This window comes from Rhinolophus sinicus, chromosome 14 (genome assembly GCF_057876585.1).
Source record: "Rhinolophus sinicus isolate RSI-liver-muscle chromosome 14, RSI-T2T, whole genome shotgun sequence".
In the NCBI taxonomy this organism is placed as follows: domain Eukaryota; kingdom Metazoa; phylum Chordata; class Mammalia; order Chiroptera; family Rhinolophidae; genus Rhinolophus; species Rhinolophus sinicus.
In genome coordinates, this window is record NC_142514.1 from 132,541,683 (window position 1) to 132,562,698 (window position 21,016).

The 21,016-nt window shown below is 39.0% G+C and overlaps 2 protein-coding genes across 5 annotated transcripts in view; one reads left to right on the forward strand and one right to left on the reverse strand.

Moving 5' to 3' along the window:
* The window catches only part of ANKRD42 (ankyrin repeat domain 42), a 49,347-nt gene extending 35,442 nt beyond the window's left edge, over window positions 1-13,905 (reverse strand). Inside the window, exons 1-3 of one of the 4 annotated variants that reach the window (XM_074335683.2) lie at window positions 12,922-13,905; window positions 8,888-9,054; window positions 2,560-2,667 (exon numbers count right to left, since the gene is read on the reverse strand). In XM_074335683.2, the coding sequence (XP_074191784.2) occupies window positions 2,560-2,667; window positions 8,888-9,054; window positions 12,922-12,979 (333 nt within the window). In that variant the 5' untranslated portion in view covers window positions 12,980-13,905. The remainder of the gene's footprint in view (window positions 1-2,559; window positions 2,668-8,887; window positions 9,055-12,921) is intronic. The other 3 variants (XM_074335682.2, XM_074335687.2, XM_074335685.2) reach the window with 3 other exon arrangements.
* On the forward strand, window positions 13,745-20,940 carry LOC148755821 (uncharacterized). The gene is made up of 3 exons (XM_088789882.1): window positions 13,745-14,185; window positions 15,801-15,844; window positions 15,941-20,940. Exons 1-3 carry the CDS (start codon window positions 13,745-13,747, stop codon window positions 15,966-15,968), a joined length of 513 nt encoding a protein of 170 aa, XP_088646008.1. The 3' UTR covers window positions 15,969-20,940.
* Window positions 20,941-21,016: the final 76 nt, after the last annotated feature.

Consider the following 21,016-nt stretch of genomic DNA (forward strand, 5'->3'; position numbering starts at 1 on the left):
TTCCATTACTTCAAAAGCAGAATCTTTTATTAACTGGGTTTTGAATACAATAAAAGGATTTCATTATTAAAGTAACTAGTTCTAAGCTCCAAATCAAATTTCTAATTGCATCTGAGGAGATTCCATCTGAATTTACAACTGGCCCAATTTCCGTATATGGGTTACACCATATATACAGCACAACCCTTTATATAATATACAGAGTAATTGCTTTAAAAGAATTACGAGTTGATTTTTTTTTTTTTTGGTTTCTTTCTACCGCAGGCTTTTTTCATTTTTAACCAGCCCACGTTTATCAGCAAAAGTTTACTCAGTCATAATTCCTATTTTAGGAAGAACAGTCTCCATGATTTTGTCTGACAAATTACTTAATTATCATCACAAATCATATATTAAGTGCTTACTGTGTTTCAAAAGTCACTACAAAAAATATGAAGACATATCAGCTAAGGGAATTAGACATTGTAGAGACAAAGACAATCAACTATACAAAGCTGTCTTTGATAAGCAACGACTACACAGTATAATACCAAAACAGCACCACAACTGCTCTGAGAAGAAAGAGATCACTTTGTGAGAAAGGACAATCAAGGCAGAGAAAACGTCTTGAACTAATGCTTAAAGGAAGGAAAGCATCACGTAAAGATTCATTTGTCCCCTAAATTTACTATTGTATTTTCTCCTTCCTTTCACTGCCTACTTCTCAAATTAACACCTCAACTTCACATCCAACTGCAAACTGGGTGCCATCCCCACCATTACATAGAAATACAGCCAACCTCCCCCTAGAGTGAGATCTCAAGTTCAGTGGCATTTCCTTAAGCTTTATTCCCCTCAGTTGTATCCTGTAACTAATACTCTGCCTAATTCTTAAATTTCTTCCTTGCACAGCCCTAATGGATCCTGGCTCTCTTTTCTGAATTCCTCTTCCAAATGCTTTACTCATTTCTCTGCCTCCTCTCACCCTTACTAGCAACATTCTTCAACATTCAATCCTCAGTACTCTATACTCTTCTCTATACTTTATTGCTCCTGAAATCTTTGTCTCCAGCCCCCTTTCAACAGCCTGGACCTCTGGCACATGAATGACCTACAGGCCCCATCAACTCAAAATGTGCCAAATTAAACATCTTTCCTCCCAAGTCTCCCCGGCCTTTCAGATTCCCCTAGTTATAGTTTCAAAATTATCTGTCATTCTGGCTCAGAACTTTAAATTCTCACTACAATCTGTCAATGACTGCTTTGGAAGACGTCCTGAATCATTTTTGCTTTCCTACTGCCACTACCTAAGTTGACCTTCTGTGGTTAGTGATTATACCAAAAGTGTCTTACTGGCCTTCTTGCTTCCAAACTCTCTCTTCGTTCTAGGTAGTCCTGGATACATTTCACTAGAATAATTTCCTGCAATACTCCTTTCATTACCTCATTCTCCTGTTAATGTCTATATGCATGTAGGTATGTGTGTGTACATGTATGTATATAGGTATATCTATATATGTAGTATGTATATAAAACCTCTCTTTCCTATACAAGTAAATTTAAAATCTTTATTCTACTTCAAAGACACTTTACAAATCTAGTTCATCCAAACTTCATAACGGTCCACACAACAAACTATCTACACTCAGTCAAATTTATAATAGCATACCCTCTGAACTCACCTTATTTTTCTACTTCAGGGACTTCACAAAAAATTATAGCATAGAGGTTAACAGGACAAAGTCTAGGTTCAAATCCTTGCTTTGTTACTTACTTAGCAAAGTACTTAACTCTCTGAATATGTTTCCTAATCTGTAAAAAGGGGAACTCATAAGATTGTTGCATTAAATGAGGTGATGCATGGGAGACTGTGATTGACACATTAAAAAGGTTCAACGAATGATAATCATTATTTTTATTTGCTCCTCACATATTCCCTGCCTGCAATGCTTCCTTACTACTTACCTCCTTGAAATCAACTCATTCTTTCAGGCTTAGATAAAATCTAATTTCTTCCATTTATGATTCTTCTACCTCCTCCTAAATTCTATAATTCTTCTCATCTATACTTTTCATTAGAACCTTAATCATAAACTGTGCTTTGTATTGTTTTCTAACTCACGGGGTAGAGCCCCTGTCACTCCAAATAGATCTCAGGCTTCTTACAGGCAGGAACTGTTCGCTTATTTTTGTATTTCTCCAAATACCAGTCTATTTTAATACATTAATTAAATCCAGTTACTCTAATAAAGTAGATCCTGCCACATATGAATGTGTTATTCTGGCCAAGAAATGTATTAAATAATAAATTTTAGGCATGGCAAGCTAAAAAGGAGATGACTGATATTCTTTAAAACAACGATAACCAACTACTTCAAAGAGAAAAGGGTCTCTTATATCATTTATTTAAATAGATAGTTGATACCAAAATATCTAAGTCATGGAATCCAGTAAATTCTTGTTTAGAATATAGAAGTAAATCTATGGGGATCAAATTATTAGAACAAAAACAATAGCTTAACAGAACTGTGCCAAAGTAATTAAACTTATTGAATTTTTAAAAATTAAAGTTATTATTACCTGCATACAAGCATCTTGACCCCTGATTGCAGTTATATGAGCTGCTGTCCAACCTCTCGTAGTTACTTGTGTAATATCAGCTCCATGCCAGAGGAGCCAATGAAGACACTAAATTAAGAAAATAGCCATGTTAACAAGTGATAAAGCAACTATTTTCAATATTTTTATATCTTTTAAATTTAGTCCATCATCATGAAATACTCACTGCAGCCTGAGAAGCATCACAAGTGCACAAGGGGGCCAGGTGTAAGAAAAACAAAAGCACAAGCACAGTTGATAGTAACCAACATTTGGGCTTACTGTTGGGTAAACAATAGGGAGCAGTGGGAACTGTGGCAAACTGGAGACCATATTTCTTGTCAATAAGGTACAGATGTTATTCAATCCCAGCCAGCTGTGGCTGTGAGGGCAATGCTAATCCAAATCTTATGTTTGACCAATACCGTACAAACCAAACAACACACATCTGTGAGCCAAATTTATTGAAGGGCTGCCAGTTTGCAGCCTCTGCCACAGATTTCTAAATGGGCCCAGAAACTTCTGTATAAAAGCAAACATTGTTATTCTGATGGTAGTGTCTAAAAAAAACAAACAAACAAGTGGTTTATATAAAAAAGGGGGATGAGTGGAAATCAAATGCATCTTCACTTAAGATTTTTAAAAATTATCCTCAGTCTCATTATTATATAGTACTTAGAGGTCTGTGTCACATATGGTAGACTCTACCTTCAAGAAGTTGCTTTTTTTTAAAAAAAAAAAGGATTGTATCATTGGGACACACCATGAAATCAGTCACACCAATGTCATTTGTTGAAAAGGCTTACCATTTAGGTATCACCTGCCTCTCAGAGAGATTAGTGACCAATAATATACTTCTTTAAAAGCTCAACCTCACTAATATTACAGTGAGTCATTCATTCATTCAACAAATATTTAGGGAGAGACTACTACATACTATCACCGATCAGGTACTGAACATAAAAATAAAACCAGTATAAGCATTCATGTACAGGTTTTCTTATTTGTCCTAGTTAAATATGTAGAAGTAAGACTGCTGGAACATAGGTAATGTTTAACTTTATAAGAAACTGCCAAACTGTTTTCCAATGTGGCTGTATCATTTTACACTTCTACCAGCAATGTATTAGGTTGGTGCAAAAGTAATTGTGGTTTAAAAGGTTAAAAATAATTGCAAAAACCACAATTACTTTTGCACCAACCTAATATGAGCGTTTCAGTTGCTCCACAGCTTTGCCAATACTCCATGTTGTCATTTGTTTAGTTTCTTGGTTGGATTTTTTTTTTTTTTTTTTCCATTTTAATATATGTGTAATAGCATCTCATTGTGGTTTTAATTTGCATTTCCCTAATGGCTCATGATGTTGAGTATCTTTTCATGTGCTCAATTGCCATCCACATCATCTTTGAGAAAGTGTCTATTGAAGTCACTTGCCCATTTTTAAGTTGTGTTTGTTTACTTACTACTGAATTGTAAGAGTCTCATATATCCTATTTACAAGTTCTTAATCAAATATGATTTGCAAATATTTTCCCCTCTGTTTTCTTCTATAGGTTTGATACGGTTAAGTTTCACATTTGCCTATAATCTGTTTTCAGTACATTTTTGCATATGGTGCCAGGTATGGCTCAAGGTTTATTTTTTACATATGAATGTCCAATTGTGCCAGTACCATTTAATTAAAACAATATCTGTTCTCCACTACACTGCATTTGCATTTTTGTCAAACATCAATTTACAAATAAGCGGGAATTCAGAAATGGCTAAGTAAGGAGCATGGCAAATCCTCTCCAAGAAACAATAATAAAACTAGACCAAGTTGTCAAAAACAACAATTTAAAGACTCTGGAAATTGACCAAAGGCATATAACAAAATGAGAGGCATTTATTCAAGAAAATCTACTGGATCTCAGTAACAAGAAGGAGACTGGTACAACAATCCCTTTCCCAGTTGCATGGTGCAGAAGTTCTCCTTGGGCAGACAGCACCATCGCCCTGCTAGAAGGATGGACTTTATTTGGAGTTGAACACAGAAAATTCCATGCTCAGGCACATTGTCAAAAACAATCCCACTCCTCGGTGGCCAACTCTCTGAGAAAGCCAACATCAGAGCTAGCCTGAAGTCATGATACTGGTTGCGGCAAGAAACAAAATTAAAGACCACCTAGAAAATTAATAGGAAAATCCTAGAAATGAGATGGCCAAAGTGGACCTCAGTAAGATTCCACTTATCCTTTGTGATTTAAAAGGCTATGCTCATGTACAAGGCTGCCGATACCCAGGAAAGACTGAAGAGGGCCCAAGTTAGCTAGACATCCATTGCTAAACATGAGGCCTTGCAAACGTATTTTTAAAAAAGTTAGGCTGACTTGTAAGCTGCTTGGATTTTGAAAATATTCCCCAAGCCACATACAGACCCATCAGTAAAAGATGAAATCCTTATTCCTTATTGGCTCAGGGTATTTAAGCACATGCTCTGATAAGTCACTGGCTGACCACTAAGCTATGCTGACCCGGGGGGACCCCTAGGAAGCCAGGCTTAAAAATGAAAATAAGAGTTAAAAGTATAAGAACTGAGCAGTGGCCCCACATTGTGAGGAAAACAGACTCCACACAATTAGTTCAGGCAAGTCAACAAATATACAGCAACAACCAACAACCACCCCTGGGCATGGGTGAGGGAGTAGGACAGACTCCAGAGTTGCTATAATATGTGATCTAAAATGTCCAGTTTCCAAAATGTCCAGTCAAACTAAAAAATTGTGAGACATACAAAGAAAATAAGAATGTGTAACCCACACACAGGAAAATAAGAGTAATCAATAGAAACTATCTTTGCAAGGGCTCAGATGTTGGACTTAGCAAGACTTCAAAAAGCAGCTATGATAAATTGCTTCCGAGAACTAAAAGAAACTATTTTTTAAGGAATTTATGTTCAAAAAACTAAAGAAAAGTACGATGACAATGACCATCAAATAGAAACTATAAAGAGATAGAAATTATATTTAAAAAAAAAAAGAAAGCGCCAAATGGAAATTCTGAAGGTGAAAAGTGTATCTGAAATAAAAAGTTCACTACGGGGGCTCAATAGCTAACTTCATCTGACAGAAGAAAAAAACAAAATCTAATAAAGCATGCTTTTCACAAGTTGTTAATATAGTGTTAATTTAGTGACTATTTCACACAACTAACATAAGTACCAGAAGTCATAAGAAACTTCAGAAAGGAAAACAAAATGTAAGGGCGCTAATGCAGTACTCAGAGAATTACATGATCTTTAAAGGAGAAGGGAGAAATGCACTAAAATCTTTTGGTTTAGATTTGTGTTTGTTAAAATTCAACAAACATTTCTTGAACATCTGCTATGCACTGTTAGACACTAAAAATATAAATTAAATTTAACAACAAATTCAGCAATTCAACAAACACATTTATTGAGAACATACAAAGTGACTCCACTATGCCAGACACTATACTAGACACTGAGGGAAAAAAGATGAATCAGACTCAAATAGTACATTCAAAGAGCTCAAAATCTAATATAGAATACAATTCAATGTGATAAGTACAATAAAAATTTATGAATCAGATGTAGAAGTATCAGAGGAGGAAGTAGCTAGTTGGAGGATATTGAGAGAGGAAACACAGAAGGCTTTACTAAACAGCTGCTGCCTGATCTGGATTTCAACCAAGTAACCAGCGGGAAAGAAGTGAGACCAGGCAGATAAAACAGCACATGCAAAGTCTATGGTACTATGAAACAGTAGACTAATTTGGGATAGCAGTCACCAGTACTGCAGGGAAAAACACTCATGATGAGAGATGAGCTTGGAGAGATAAGGCTACCATATTAAGTAGTTTAAACTTTACCCTGTAGGGGATAGTCACTATGGGGACTTGAGGGTTTTAAGTAATAACAGATTTTAGTATTAGAGTGGTAACCTTGTATACAGATTATGAACCAGACACAGATGAGACAGGAAAAGAAGGAAATCAATTAGATCGAAAGCAGTGGCTCTGAGGATGAAGAAGATAAATTTGAAAGGCAAAGATGGACTGGAATCAACTGACCCAGTGATCAGTTCTTACTGCATCGATGTGCACCTTCATCCTGACAAATGTTGATAATGTGTTTTGCTTCTGTAAAAAATTGAGACAACTCAAGCAGACATTTTTAAAAATGGTCATGGTTGGTGCTTGTCAGATTTCTGAGGAAATTAATTGCTTTGTATTGTATATTACAATGATCACTAACTGAAAATACTGTTTTACAATAGTTCTGTGGGGTTTTTTTTCTGTTGTTGTTATTAAACAAATACTTTAGATGGTGAAAACAATTGAGACAACTCAATAATGATTCAAAGGCCATTAGCCTGGAAAACTAAGAAAGAGATAGAAAAGAATAATGGTTTAGTTTTAGAGCAATTAAATTTGAGATGCTGGTGAGATATGCATGAGTTGTTGACCAAGCACCTGACGCATACGCCAGAATTCAGGAGAAAAAGCAAATTCATGAATTATTATCCAGAATTGATAAAGCCACGTAAGTCTAAAAGACTGCCTGGAAAGCAAGTGTAAAGTAGGAGAGAGAAGACCACTGGCAGAAGTATAAACAATACCTATAGTTATCGAATAGACAGGTTTCAGGAAAGGATACCAGGAAAGAGATGAAATAAACATCATATCAAGAAGTACTATCCTATTGGAATAGGGCAGAGTAAAAATCAGTATTTCATCTCTTCAAAATCATCCGGGGGCGGGGAGAGAGAGGGAGAGAGAGGGAGAGAGAGGGAGGGAGGGAGGGAGGGAGGGAGGGAGGGGGAGAGAGGGAGGGAGGGGGAGAGAGAGAGAGAGAGAGAGAGAGAGAGAGAGAGAGAGAGAGAGAGAGGAAGGAAAACAGGAAGAAAACCTTATCTTTGATGAAACTGAGTCATCTGAAACTTAAACCACAAACCACAAAACAGATTGGCAAGCTGCCCAAGTATAGATCAAACAGTGATATGGGAGGAAACAGCAGAGAAAATACCCACCCAGGGCTACATGTGTAGAAATACCTGTCAAGGCACATTTCTTCCAGGTGAGAGGAAGTCACTAAAAGGCCAAAGGGAAAATCATTGTTTACAAGTGGGGCACACAAACTGGTGGAGAGAGAGTCTCTAAATGAGATTCGGTTCCAAGAGGCAGAGAAGCCCAAACAAGAAATCATACAGAGAAGCCATATTCATAGGAAGCAGTCTGTGTGGCAGGGGATTGAAAAACGAGACTGCATAGTGACTAGACCTACTGCAGCCTACAGCCTGGGGAAACGTAGCAGCTAAAATAAATTCCCCGCACACAATCTTAAATCATGAGAAGAATTCCAGTTGGCATTGCACACAGCCCAAGAATAAGAAGTTTTGCATAAAAATATTCACTAAGCACTGCTTGTATTAGCTAACAATTGAAACCAATTAAATACCCTCAATTTAAAACAATGAATAAATTCTGATATTAGTCTAAGCATAGACTATTACCAGATGGCTGAAAGAAATGAACTAGAGTACCTATATATAACCACATGTATCAAGCTGCAGGGCAATCCATATAATATGATGTCATTTATATAAAATATGTCAAATAAAACAATGATATAATCATATGTAATAACAGTATATAACAGACGGGAATAATAAACACCAAATTTAGGGTAAATTTATCTCTGGAGTTGGAAGGAGAGAAATGGCACCTGGGACGGGTGCTCAGAGACTTCAACTGTACCAGTAATATTCCATTTGTTTTCTAAAAATCTGAAGCAACTACAGCAAAAGTGTTAGGATTGCATAGAGCTAGGTATCCATTATGCTGTCCTCTGTAAGTTACCCTTGATGCTTGCCTTTGGAACCCAGTCTCCTCATTGTAAGGAAGCACAAACTAGCCCAGGGGGAGAAAACTCACAAACAGGCCTGCATGGAGAAGAATTAAGATGCCAAGCCTACAGCCAGCCTCTATCACAAGATATCTGCATGAATAAGCCTTCAGAAGATTCCAGCCCCAGCTTTTCAATCTTCTAGCTGAAACCCCAGACATCGTGGAGCAGAGACAAGCTGTCCTTGAGATCCAAATTTCTGGTTCACTCCTGAGCACAAATAAACAGTTATTTTAGGCCACTAGGTTTTGAGATAACCAAAACACCCAATATTAGACTGAACTGAAAAGGAAAATATTATATTTGCAGTGCCTAGCATAAGGCCTCCATCCTGTTTGTTAAATTTATAAAACTGCTAACATCTGTAAACTTACCCCAGTTTGATCATTTATATAGCTTCTTACCTCCAAACTTCCAGAATGTGCTGCCCAATGTAAAGGGGTAAATTTATGGAGAATGTCAACTTCATTAATGCTGGCTCCACGTTCTACCATTTCTGAAAGCTGCTTTACATCTCCAGCTCGCACTGCATCATGTATGCTCCCAAAATGTACCTTCTTCCTGGCACCTACTGAAAAACCAATTTGCTTAAAATATATTATAAAACTGAAAACAAAACAAAACACTAAAGCAATGATTCAACGGAAAACACAAAATCACTTTGGCTTTCCAAATAATTTATGACAGAGATGTTTGTGATTAACATCTTATCAGACTTCCATTTCAGTTCTAACACGCAAAGAGCATGGAAGCTGTGATTCCCATACCTACAGGAGAAAAGCTCAACAAACTCAAAATCAATGCGTTTTCTTGGACTGATCAAAGAATTGAGGCCTCAGGACAAATTGCCACCATGAATCTGGAAAGAGAGGCAAATACAGAGAAATACAGTCAAGTTCAGCTTCCCTGGAGCAGAAGCTACTGGAGCCATAAACAGCAAGAAGCACTTAAATGATAATTTTGACAAATTGCTAAGAGAACCCCACATTTTCATAGATTTTACCTTCAGAACACCACCAGGTTATCACTGCGAAACACCAAGAAAAATCAACTCGTGTTTTTGGTGAGGGGAGGGGAAAAGTAACCATTCTGAAAAATACCCAGTGCATACTCTTTAACAAAGGACTACTCTCCAGTGAAAAAGACTTTACTAGAGCCTTATCTCACATTGGCAGACATAGTTTATCAATATTTTTCTTATCTTTCTCATATGTCCGACACTAAGAAAGGAAGGGCAGGTCACAATTTGTACTTCACACACTCTAGTTAGTGTCTTATATTTTATAATTTAACATACCAAACATAAAGACTGCATTGCCAGGCTCACTGTACTGTAAGATATTTTAATGTGCGTTGAGAACCAGAAGCAATACAGGTATCTAAGCATGAACAGACAGTGGACGGGATAAGAAGAATTCAATCAAAATATTTCCTAAACAAAACAGACAGGCACGATTCCTGACCTCAAATTGTTTTGAAAAGAACTCACCAACACTTCTGGCAGACAATCTATGCAATCTCGTACTACCGTTTATGTACAAATATATCCTCTTTCCATAATTAGAATGTTAACTTCTTGAGGGCTGGTACCATATTTTACACTGGAATCATATCTTACACCAACTCTTAGCAAAATGCTATACATTTTACCCAAAAATCTTTTATGAGTATCTACCATGTGCCAGGACTATGATAACATAATGGGAAATGGACACGGAATTAACACATTTTCTTTCCGCCAACACTTTAAAACTTATAAAATCTATGTGGAGAAATTCAATGAAACAAAAAACCTGACAGTACTGTCCTAAGAGAGTACAGGTAAAATTGAGGAGGAGGAAACATTTGAGCAAGACCTGGAAAAACAATTAAAAGATATATGCATACCGGGAAAGGAGCAAGAAAGGCACCAAAATATAAACCACACCACTTAATATGTTTAATGATGTCAACCCCCTAGGTTAACCTTCATTCTTCTCCTTTAAACCAGTACAGCAAGATCTACAAATGGTGTTCTACCCATATAAACAGAGAGACAATCCTGAGCACTTCATGCCTCTAGACCAAACTGCTTCTAGTTATCCACCACTAGTATAGAGAACCAAGTCCGCTAGTAGAGAGCACAAAGTCCAAACCCTCAGTATGACAGTCTAAGCCCGCCCATAATTTGGCTCCATCTAATTTTATGGCCTTTTTTTCTCACCACATTCCATGCCAATTCATTCATTCATCTACCCATCCATCCACCCAAAATTAATTTGGTGTCGATCAAAAAGATAAAAAGATGAAGGAGACATGGTCTCAATCCTCAAGGAAGTCACAGAGAGATACAAACACAAATTATACAATAATATGACAAGAGCAATGACAAAATATTCGTAAGAACTTATAGAAGCACAGAAGACTTCTAACTCAGCTGGGGCAGGAGGGAAGAGAAACAAAAAATGATTTCTGGGGGAGGTAACATCTAAGACGAATCTTCAAGGACTAGCAGGAGCTGGCCAGGTAAAATGGGAGTAGGGAGGGGGCGGACGGGTGGCTCTGTTGGTTAGAGCACAAGCTCTGGACAACGAGGCTGCCGGTTCAATTCCCACATGGGCCAGAGAACTGCGCCCTCCCCAACTAGAATGAACTCAATGAGCTGCCACTCAGCTCCCAAGTGGCCAGATGGCTCAGTTGGTTGGAGCGCAGGCTCTCAACAACAAGGTTGCTGGTTTGACTCCTCGACTCCTGCAAGGGATGATGGGCTGTGCACCCCCTGCAATCTCAACTAAGATTGAACACGGGAACCTTGAGCTGAGCTCCCGGATGGCTCAGTTGGTTGGAGCACATCCTCTCAACCACAAAGTTGGGGGTTCGACTCCCACAAGGGATGGTGGGCTGCGCCCCCTGCAACTAACAATAGCAACTGGACCTGGAGCTGAGCTGCACCCTCCACAGCTAAGACTGAAAGGACAACAACCTGACTTGGACCTGGAAGTACACACTATTCCCCAATAAAGTCCTGTTAGCCTTCCCCAATACAAAAAGAAAAAAATCTGTACAAAAAAAAAATGGGAGCAGGGAAAGGCATTCTGGACAGCATTAACAGTAGGATGTGATCAAGAAACCACAAAAAAAGAAAAAAAAAATGCACCCTATTGCTGAACTGGAAGGAAAAGAGGCTAGAATTAGACAAGAGATAGGCTATGGTAGAACTTGGTTGGCTAGAGCAGAGAATGGGGAGTCACTGAGGGATTTTAAACAGAAGAAGAATGATCAGATTTGTAATGCTGAGTTTACAGGGTTGGCCTGCAGTGAGGGGAATTCATTTAGGAGCAAAAATGCAACACTAGCGATTCAGGGAGACCATGTAAGAAAATAGCTACAGGAGTCAATACCAGAAACATTGAGACCTCCCAATTAAGAGAATGGCATTAGGAACAGAAAAGGAGACAGATTCAACAAATATTATGGAAAGAGGTTGAACTGAACTTGGATGGATACAGTGGGTGAAATAAGGGAAGAGTAACGGGATAACTTCAAGGAATCTGGCTTAGTTCCCCGAGTGGTGTGATGCCACTGAGAGAGTGAACACTGACGGGCAGAGCGGGCATATGGGTACAAAATTATATTTCAACATGTTGATGCTGAGGTGCCCAAGGAAGAATTCCAGAAGGCACTTGTACATATGAGTCTGCAGCTCAGAGGAGAGATCTGGAATTCAGATCTCAGGGCTAAGTATATCTCAGTATTTGATAGTTTTATCAGACACCCATCCTCACCTCATACCGGAGCCAATGGCACTCTTCTCTTCTGTATAATATTAATCACATTAGTGATTATATGCTCAGTATTTATCTTCCCCACTAGAAGGAAAGTAATGTGCCTGTCTTCTTTATTGATATCCTTAATATGCAGCACATATTAGGCACTCAATAAATATTTACTGGATGGTTGAATGAATAACACAGATCTGGGGGTTCTCAGTAGAGTTGAAGTCATAGTACATGACAAGAAAAAAAGCACCAGTGACAGCACTAGTCAGCAAAAACAAAAACAAGAAACACTTAAGGAGAAGATGGAAGAAAAGTCACCAAAGAAAAGGGAGTCGATAGAGTGGAAGGAAAAAAATAGGTAAGTCTAGTGTCATTTCCACAGGGTCCAATGCGGCAGAGAAACCAAGTAAAAACTTAAAAGGGTCCATAAGATTTAACAAGGGTTGATGTCAGTCTGGGCAACAAGTCTCAGGAATGGCGATGGGAAGAACGGAGGGAAAGCTAAACTGAGGGAGGATAGGGCACAGGTGAACAGCTTTGAGACCCACTGAAAATAGGTCAATTAGGGGAAATGAGTGACAGCTGAGAAAGGGACCTGCCAGCACGGATAAGACTGATGGGGACAGAAGTGAGAAAAGTAGTGTGGCAGAGACAAGGACCGTGGATGTAATCTGACTCACAAGGGGTTGCAGTCTCCGTAGAGGAGGTGGAGGGGCCTGAATGGGGCACCCCGGGCATGGTGCGATCTCTCGGGCTCCCAGGAGGAGTTGAATCCAGGCCCCCGCTGCTGCGGCGGTCTTCACTTGCCGTCACCCACGAGCCACTGCAGCGGCCGTCTTCGTCTTCACTCCGGCCAGGGCCGCCGTCCTCCCTTGCTCTCTGCCAAGAGCCCCTGCAGCCAGAACCCGCGTCTTCACTTTCCCTCTCCCAGAAGCCACTGAGGTGGGGGCTGGAATCTTGGCTGACGCTCACCGCGGAGGATTCGCTGGCCGTGTAGCCGCCGTCGTCGCTTACTCCTTCCCACCCACTACTGAGGCTGTGGCCGCCATCGACACTCCCTCCCTCCCAAGAGCCACTGAGGTGGCGGCTGCGGTCGTCACTGCCCCTCTCCCCCGAGTGGCTGGTTCCGCGGCCGCCGACTCCCCTGACTTCCTCCCAAGTACCACCGAGGCGGAGGCCGCGGGCTTCTCTGACGGTTCCCACCGAGTCACTAGTTTGGTGGCCGCCGACTTCACTTAAACTGACGATGCTGCTGCGAAAGCCATGGTATCCCCTTAGTCTCTCCCAGGAACTGCTGTGACCGTGGCCGCCACCATGTCCCTTAACTCTGTCCGGAAAACCACTGCGGCGGAGGCCCAGGTCTTCACTGACCCTCCTCGAGTCCCTGCGGGAGAAGCTGAGGTCCTCACTTACGCTGCCCGTAGAGACGCTGCAGCAGTGGTCGTCGTTTCCACGGATTTTTGCCCTGTCTTCGCTACCTCTTTCCCTTGACTGGCTGCCGCGATGGTTATGTCGGCTGTTTATCCTCCACGCGTGAGGGCCAGTGCGGCGGCCGCCGTCTTCGGCTGCTACTCCCCGCGAGTCGCTGTGGCGGCGGCCGCCGTGGACGAGTACCTTCTTCTCGGAGTCGCTTTCCAGCGTCCCGACTCCCACCACCTGGTTGGAGCAGTGGCGGAGCCGTCGCCTTGGAAACGAATAAACTTCCGGCGTGTTATGGTCATTTCCAGTTCCTTACGCCTTGGCGTCACTTCCGGCTCCCCTTCCTCCACCTTTTCCAAGGCTTCGCCTCTAGAGGAATCGGATGGTGGTAGGGACCGGGTTTCGGTGAAGTTCCGCTCGTCCTTACGCCCAGCCTTATCTAGGCCCCGTGTCTGTAACGGCTGGCAGCGGTCGCGCCCCCCACGGCTCAGCGCGCAGGTGGAGGCTTCCGGGACTGCAGTCTGCGTAGGTGACCTGTGTGGCGCGGGCCGGGCGGGGCCTCTCGTCCTTGGCAAACCTAGTATTTCTCAGTGCTGGTCCGAACGTTGGAGGAGAGATATTCTTACCCTATCTTATCACAAGTATGGAAAAAGGCCTGAAGGAGAAGATAGCAGCTGCAGCCGCTATCGTTATTGAGTGCTTGTTAGTGCCCGGCCCTTTGATAATCGCTTGGTACTTAATTCTCAGTAATTTTGTAAGGTAGGTGTAATCCCCATTTTACAGGTGAGGAGATTCAAGGTATCAGTAATTTGGTAAGGCCAAGAACAGGTAAGTTGTAGAGCCAGTATAAAAACACAGGTCATTAGTCAAAAGACTACTCCAGGTCTCCTGACTTCAAATTGAAGGTTCCTTTCGCTGTAAAAATGTTTGCTTTCAACAGTTTGGCCCAAGTATTTTTCTCCAACCTTATTGCTTAAGCTGTATTTTTCCATTCACTGTTTGTTGCAAAGGTATGGGTCAGGTTTTGTGCTAGCAGCTGAGAATACAGAAATTAGAATTCTCTGCCCTCCAAGGGCATCACCCACCTTGATTCCCCTCTCACCCTGTTTTTTTCCATCTTTATTGCTTTGCCATAGGTTTTGTGCTGTGAACACATTTGGGAAATTCCGGTGACCCTACCTTTCCTCTCTTGAAATACAGTAAATTGCCTTTCTTTAACTTCATAACCTCTTGTAATGTTAATAGCAGTCATTTGTTGAGTTCATATTATGAGTCTGGCACTGTACTAAGTACTTTATATTAATCTTATTATTTGATCCTTAATATAACCTACCAGGACAGTATTACTATTCTTTTTACAAATAAAGTGCCAAGTAAAGAGCCTGAAAATACAGCTAGTAAGTAGTAACTACCTAAATTAGGGTTTCTACCTAGATCTTTGATTTTGCTGCACATACTTCTCAAAGTCTGAATTCCCACAACATTTATATTAGACAACTTTTCACATTGCATTATAATTACGTTTTTTAACACTTTGTATGCGGGCATTTTCCCGCCAAATCGCGTCGTAACGCGGGGTTTTGACATTTTCTCGCCAAAATTAGACTTTCCGTAAAATATTCATATCTTTCGATCTATTTGATATTTTTCTATGAAACTTTCAGTGTTTTAGTTTACAAAGAGGTCTCTATTTACTTTGCAAAATTTTTGCCGGTTCCAACCAGAGGCGATATGACGAGTTTACTCGTTTCCCACAAACAGTGTGTTAACTGTCCTCACCCCTATCCCCCAAGGACTCTGAGCTCCTGGGAGGTAGGGACTATTTCATTATTCATCTTGGAATTTCTGATATCTAAAATACTTAGTTCAGGGGGAAGGGCTTAGTAACTATTGTGTAGATGAGTGGGTAGGTTGACTGAGTGATTGTGGGGTGCATGAACTGATAGACTGAAAGTAAAGTTTTTTATAGTTGGAAGGGATTTGGGGATTAGTCATCCCAATTCCCTCATTTTCAGAAATAGGGCAACTGAGTCCTTTCACCAGACATCTGTTGAATTAATTCATTTATATGGGGCGGTTTCTGTGCTAAATGATTTGCAAATAGTTTCAAATGTAATCTGTATTATTTCTATTTTTACAGATAAAGAAACCACTGAGATTTGGCCAAGATCACCTAATTAGGAGGTGGGGAATTAGAATCTACTATAAGTGACTCCAAATTAATACAGTGCTTGTAGCCAGTTATAATGGTAAAGGCTTTATTTTTTTGCTATGTTGTAGGGATAAACTCACTGAGGGAATGAGATAACACATCATTAAAGAATACATGCATGGCGGGAAGCATCAGAAAAGGAAACAAACAGCAGACAAGCAGAAAAAGTAAAATCTCCCAAAATAAATGTCAAAGGGTTTAAAAATAAAAAACAAATTAATGAAATAGAAAGTAAAAATGATAAAAGCTGGTATTTAAAAATAATAAATAGACACTTAGCAAATCTGAGGACGAAAAGGAGAAAAAACAATATTGGAAACAAAGGGAATACAGTACAGATACTGGGGTGGGGGATGGAGTATTTGAAAATCTAATGATTTAGTGTAAACTGATACTAATCATGAAAATTGATTTGCACAATTTTCTAGGAAAATACAAATGTCAAAAAACTGGCCTCAAGAGTTAGAATATCTTAAACTGATAGTCATAAAAGAGTGACTTGTGTCCCTGACAGAAGTCACCAGGAACAAAGCATAGAAAATAATGGGATACTTCCCAACTATGAAGGTAGCATAACCCTAATAGAATTTAAACAAGGATAGTGAAAAAAAAAAAACCAAACAACAGCTCAGTCTGTAAATGTACCTGCAAAAATCCTAAGGAAACTGAAGCCAGCAGTGCATTTAGAGAATTAATGCCATAACCAAGTTAGGTTTATCCTACCAGTGCAAGGATGGGTTAACAACACTAGATAGTATAGTAATGAAAATTTCCTAATTTAATAAAGGAGAAAAACTACGTTCTTAATTGATAACTGAAAAAGCACTTGAAAAATTAGCGTCTATTACTGATTCAAAAAGAAGAAAATAAAATTCATATTAGGTAATAAAAGGAAGCTTGCTTAACTAGATGAACAAATAAACAGCACACTTAATGTCATGGTCCAGGTTATCTGCTATCATTCCTATAATTCAGCATCATCCTAAGCATTTTGGACGCAGTGTAATGAGATAAATAAGGTATGAAATTGGAAAAGAAGAAATTAAGACAAATGATATCATTGTTTAGCTGGAAAACCAAAGAAACTGAAATATTAGAATTAAGAGTTCAGTAAGATGGTAAACTATCATAGCAACATACAGAAGACTTCCTATAAACTAGATGGAATCAATTTTTAAATGTAAAGGAAGAGGTCATTCATATTAGCAGCAACAGTGGTGAAATATTCTAGGAATAAACCTAGTAAGTGAGCAAAACCTACATTTAAAAAAAACCCATAAAACTTCCTTTATGGATGTTACAGAAGATCAAAATAAATGGAAAAATATGCTATGTCCCTGTGTGAGAAAGCACAGTATTGTAAAGATAGGATTCTCCTGAGACTAAATTTGTGCATTTCAAGTAAAAATTCTAATGTAATTTTTAGTGGACATTGGCAAGATGATTTTAAAGTTTATCTGGAAGATTAAATGTGTAAGATTAACCAAAACATTTTTGAAAAGAAGAATTAATGAGGACTTACCCAAATACATATTAGAACTATAGAGCTGTGGTATTGGAACAGGACTAGACAAGTAGATTAGTGGAACCAAACTAGAGTCCAGAAATAACCCTATGTATTTGTTTATTATAGAGGTGGAATTTTTCAAATAGAGAAATATAGGCTCTTCACTATTTTCATATACAAAATCTTCAGAATTCAAGATATTAACATAAAGTATTAGAAGACAATGCAGAAAATTTGTTCTACAAATCTTAGGAAGGCCGTCCTAAGCAAGACAAGCCCCCGAGACCAGAGAGGAAAAAGTGTAATATGTAAACATTTAAAAGGCTACACAAGTCGAGATCAGAGAAGACTTAATGTTTATTCTAAAAATTTAAGTGAGAAAGACTAAATAGAATAATTAATGAGCAAAAACCATGATAAAGATATCAAGAGCAGATTAACAAAAGGGTACTCAAAGACTGCACATCAATGATAAAAACCAAAAGATTATGGATAATTAGTGTCAGAAGAAGTCTCAACAAAGCACTCTGAAGACCCTGATGGTGAAAGACTTAGAGTGATGTGACCCAAGAAGGACAATTTGGCAGTATCTATCAAAGTTCTAAATATACTCTTGAACCAGCAATTATCCAGTTGTAAAGTCTTCAAAATCACTTGCTTAGATGTATGTACTAGGATAGTCATTGCAACACTTTGTAAATATACATCAGTGAAAGAATGGCTCAATTATGTTCCATGCATAATATGAAATATTACACAGTGAGAGAAATGCAGATCTACATGCATTAATCAACATGGAAAGAATTGCAGATACAGAAAAAGGCAAAACAATACATATGTGGTCTCAATTTCTGAAAATTACTTTGTAAAAGAATTTTTGTCAGTTGAGGAAAGATCTATACCAAACTTAACCAAACTGGTTACTTTATAGAAAAAGATGTGAAAGACTGTTTTCTATACTTCGTGTATTTGATTTTTAAAGTTCTTTCTAAGTGAAAATAGAAGCACAGGAAAACATGCACTGTCACGTAGAGCAAAAGAGTATACTTTTAAGGAATATATGGGGCCAGGAGATATTAAGAGGCTAAGAAAAGCACACTGGTTTTGGCAAGGAGTCATTGGTTAATACTCTGGAAAGCAATTTTAATGAAATAGTCAAAATGTAACAACCAGATTGCACAGGATTTCAAGGTAAGTGAGGGACTGACATTTTCTCAAGTGAACCAAGTTTTAGAACACACACTGAGGTGGGTATATCGGCATGCCAAAGAATTGGAACCCTTTATAAGTAGGAAGCTTATGATTCCAATTAGTAAAAATGGCTAGTCCTCCACCTCTACCTCAGGTTTTCCAAAGTGGGTTATAAATCGGTTGTCCTCATAATCCCCCATAAATCAACTGTTTGCATCTAGTTCCAAAGGGAGCAGGGCTGACCCTAGGCCAAAACTTGAACTAAATAGATTTGGTAACCATCTCTACTTTCTGCCAACTACGTACTCTCCGCTTTCCAGGCATTGCTCTCCCTTTGGTACACGCCTCCAAACCCTCACCAGGGCACCTCACTGGTGCTTTTTGCCTCTCATTTTTTGCTCTTTCCCACCTGCCCAACACAGGGAGCTGCCCCTATCCATGTAAGATTAGGAGAAAACTGCTTCTCCAGTAGAAGTTCAGTCCCTGACAATAGCCTGCTTTTCCATTTCTACCTCCAAGTTAACCTCTTGATTCAGCTAAATCTTCCACTTGGAAGACATGGTTAGATGCCTCCTCACCTTTTCCTGACTATTTTGTAGAAACCTTTCAGAGCATTTATTAGGCACTAAAATAGGCTGTAAAGAAAGCCAGCCAGGAAAATAGAATCTAGAATTCTCTGTTTTAGGTTAAGCTGTCATGTGAGAAGCTTTAAATTTTTAATATGTAATTATATCCTTATTTTCTCCCTGAAGTTTATTTTTCGGTAAATAATGTTACTTTGTAGTCTTTTTGAGACCACGGAAGTTTTAAGTAGGTAAGTTATGTTGAAATGCCAACATTGAAAAGGGTATAAACAATGAAATTTGTAGTTTTCAGGAAATACAGTATTCCTTTTTGTTCTCACACACTCAATTCTTACTTCAAAAGACAGTGCTCCATCTTCTCTCATGCTCCCTTCAGCTCTCCTTGCCATTTGCAGTACAGATGCCTAGTTCTGGTTCCCAGTGTTATGTGTGGACTATAACTGTACCATCTTTTGGGGTTAAAATTCAGCGTTTCTGATTTCTAAATCAGTTACAAGATCTGGCTGTTCATTAGAATCAAGTATGGAACTTTTTTTATTGATAAAGTTGATAAGTAGTTTCAAATGTTTAACTGTGGTGTGTCTTAAATACAGGTGTCTCTAAATGAGAACCTGCCAAATGACTCAAGGAATCTGTTGTTAACATTCAGTGATTCTAATGCACAGCCAAATTTGGAGGCCACACATGTAAATCACTACATGACATCGAACCTCCAGGTCCAATACCTGTGACCCTCTATTCCTCAGCTAATTCTTATGCTATTAAGTCTTTCCAGCTGTCTGTCATCTCCAACCTCTTTCCAGTGAGCTTTTAACATGGTGACTTCTCTATTCATCTCAACTACAATTAAATCTCTCCAGTTAAATTTTGTTAAGAGTAGCTCTAGCTCTTACTTTTTTGTCACCTACCACTCACATAACCCATTGCAACTGGTGTTCGCACCCATACTCAAAACTAACTTCAGTCAACAAGGGATGTTTCTCAATCTTCCGTATTTTGACTACCCTATGTTGCTGGTTTTCCTATTTTACTTCCGTAGTGTTTTCTTGCCGTCCCACCTATGACTAAATGTTTATTCCCCAGGGACCTGTGCTTGGTTTCTTCCTCTATACAGATTTCTTGGTGTACTAGTAGGTTTGAATGTCACCTTTCTTTTGATTGTCACATACTTCTAAGCATTTGATAAAAACTATGGATGGTCTCCCCCAAAAGCACAACAGGCAATTTTTTCTACATTTTTGGATTCAGACCCCAGCATTTCTTCCGTAACTATATATATATATTCATAAGTTCAGCTATCACATGTGTTTATAACTCAAATCCATTGGACACAACCAGTTTTCTTACTGGAGCTTTCTAGCATTTGCTGATTTCTGCAAAATTTATTATTTTTTTAAAAAAAGGTCAACCTTAGATGCAGATAGGCTATTACTTGTTTAAAATTTCTAGTGGCTCCCATGGTCATCAGTGTAATACAAACTCCTTAGCATGACCAAGATGACTCCATAATCTATTCCAAGTTACTGGGTTTTAAACATAAAAATGTTTGAAAACATGAAGTATTTTTAAGCCTTTACATTTGCTGTTCATTCCTTCTCTAGATGCCCTTGCCACCAATGTGGACTCCACTCCTAGTTATCTTCCAATACTCATATATTGCCACTTCTATAGTCTTGCTTAACCAATCTTCAGGTAGTTTGGTGTGCCTCTTTCTAGCCAAGCATTTATCTTAGGGTGCTTTTTTAAATTGTAGAAATAGTATGGAATAAAAGGAAGCAAAGCCACATTTCACATTCTTGTTCTGTGATTTTCTAAGTAGGTGATTTGATTTCACCTATAAATTGGTGGTGCCATCTACCATG

Coding starts and splice junctions, on each gene's coding strand:
- LOC148755821 (XM_088789882.1), top strand. CDS start 13,745: ATGGTTATGTCGGCTGTTTATCCTCCACGCGTGAGGGCCAGTGCGGCG. Junction 14,186..15,800: donor CTTCCGGGACTGCAGTCTGC/GTAGGTGACCTG, acceptor CTATTTTTACAG/ATAAAGAAACCACTGAGATT. Junction 15,845..15,940: donor CAAGATCACCTAATTAGGAG/GTGGGGAATTAG, acceptor GCTATGTTGTAG/GGATAAACTCACTGAGGGAA.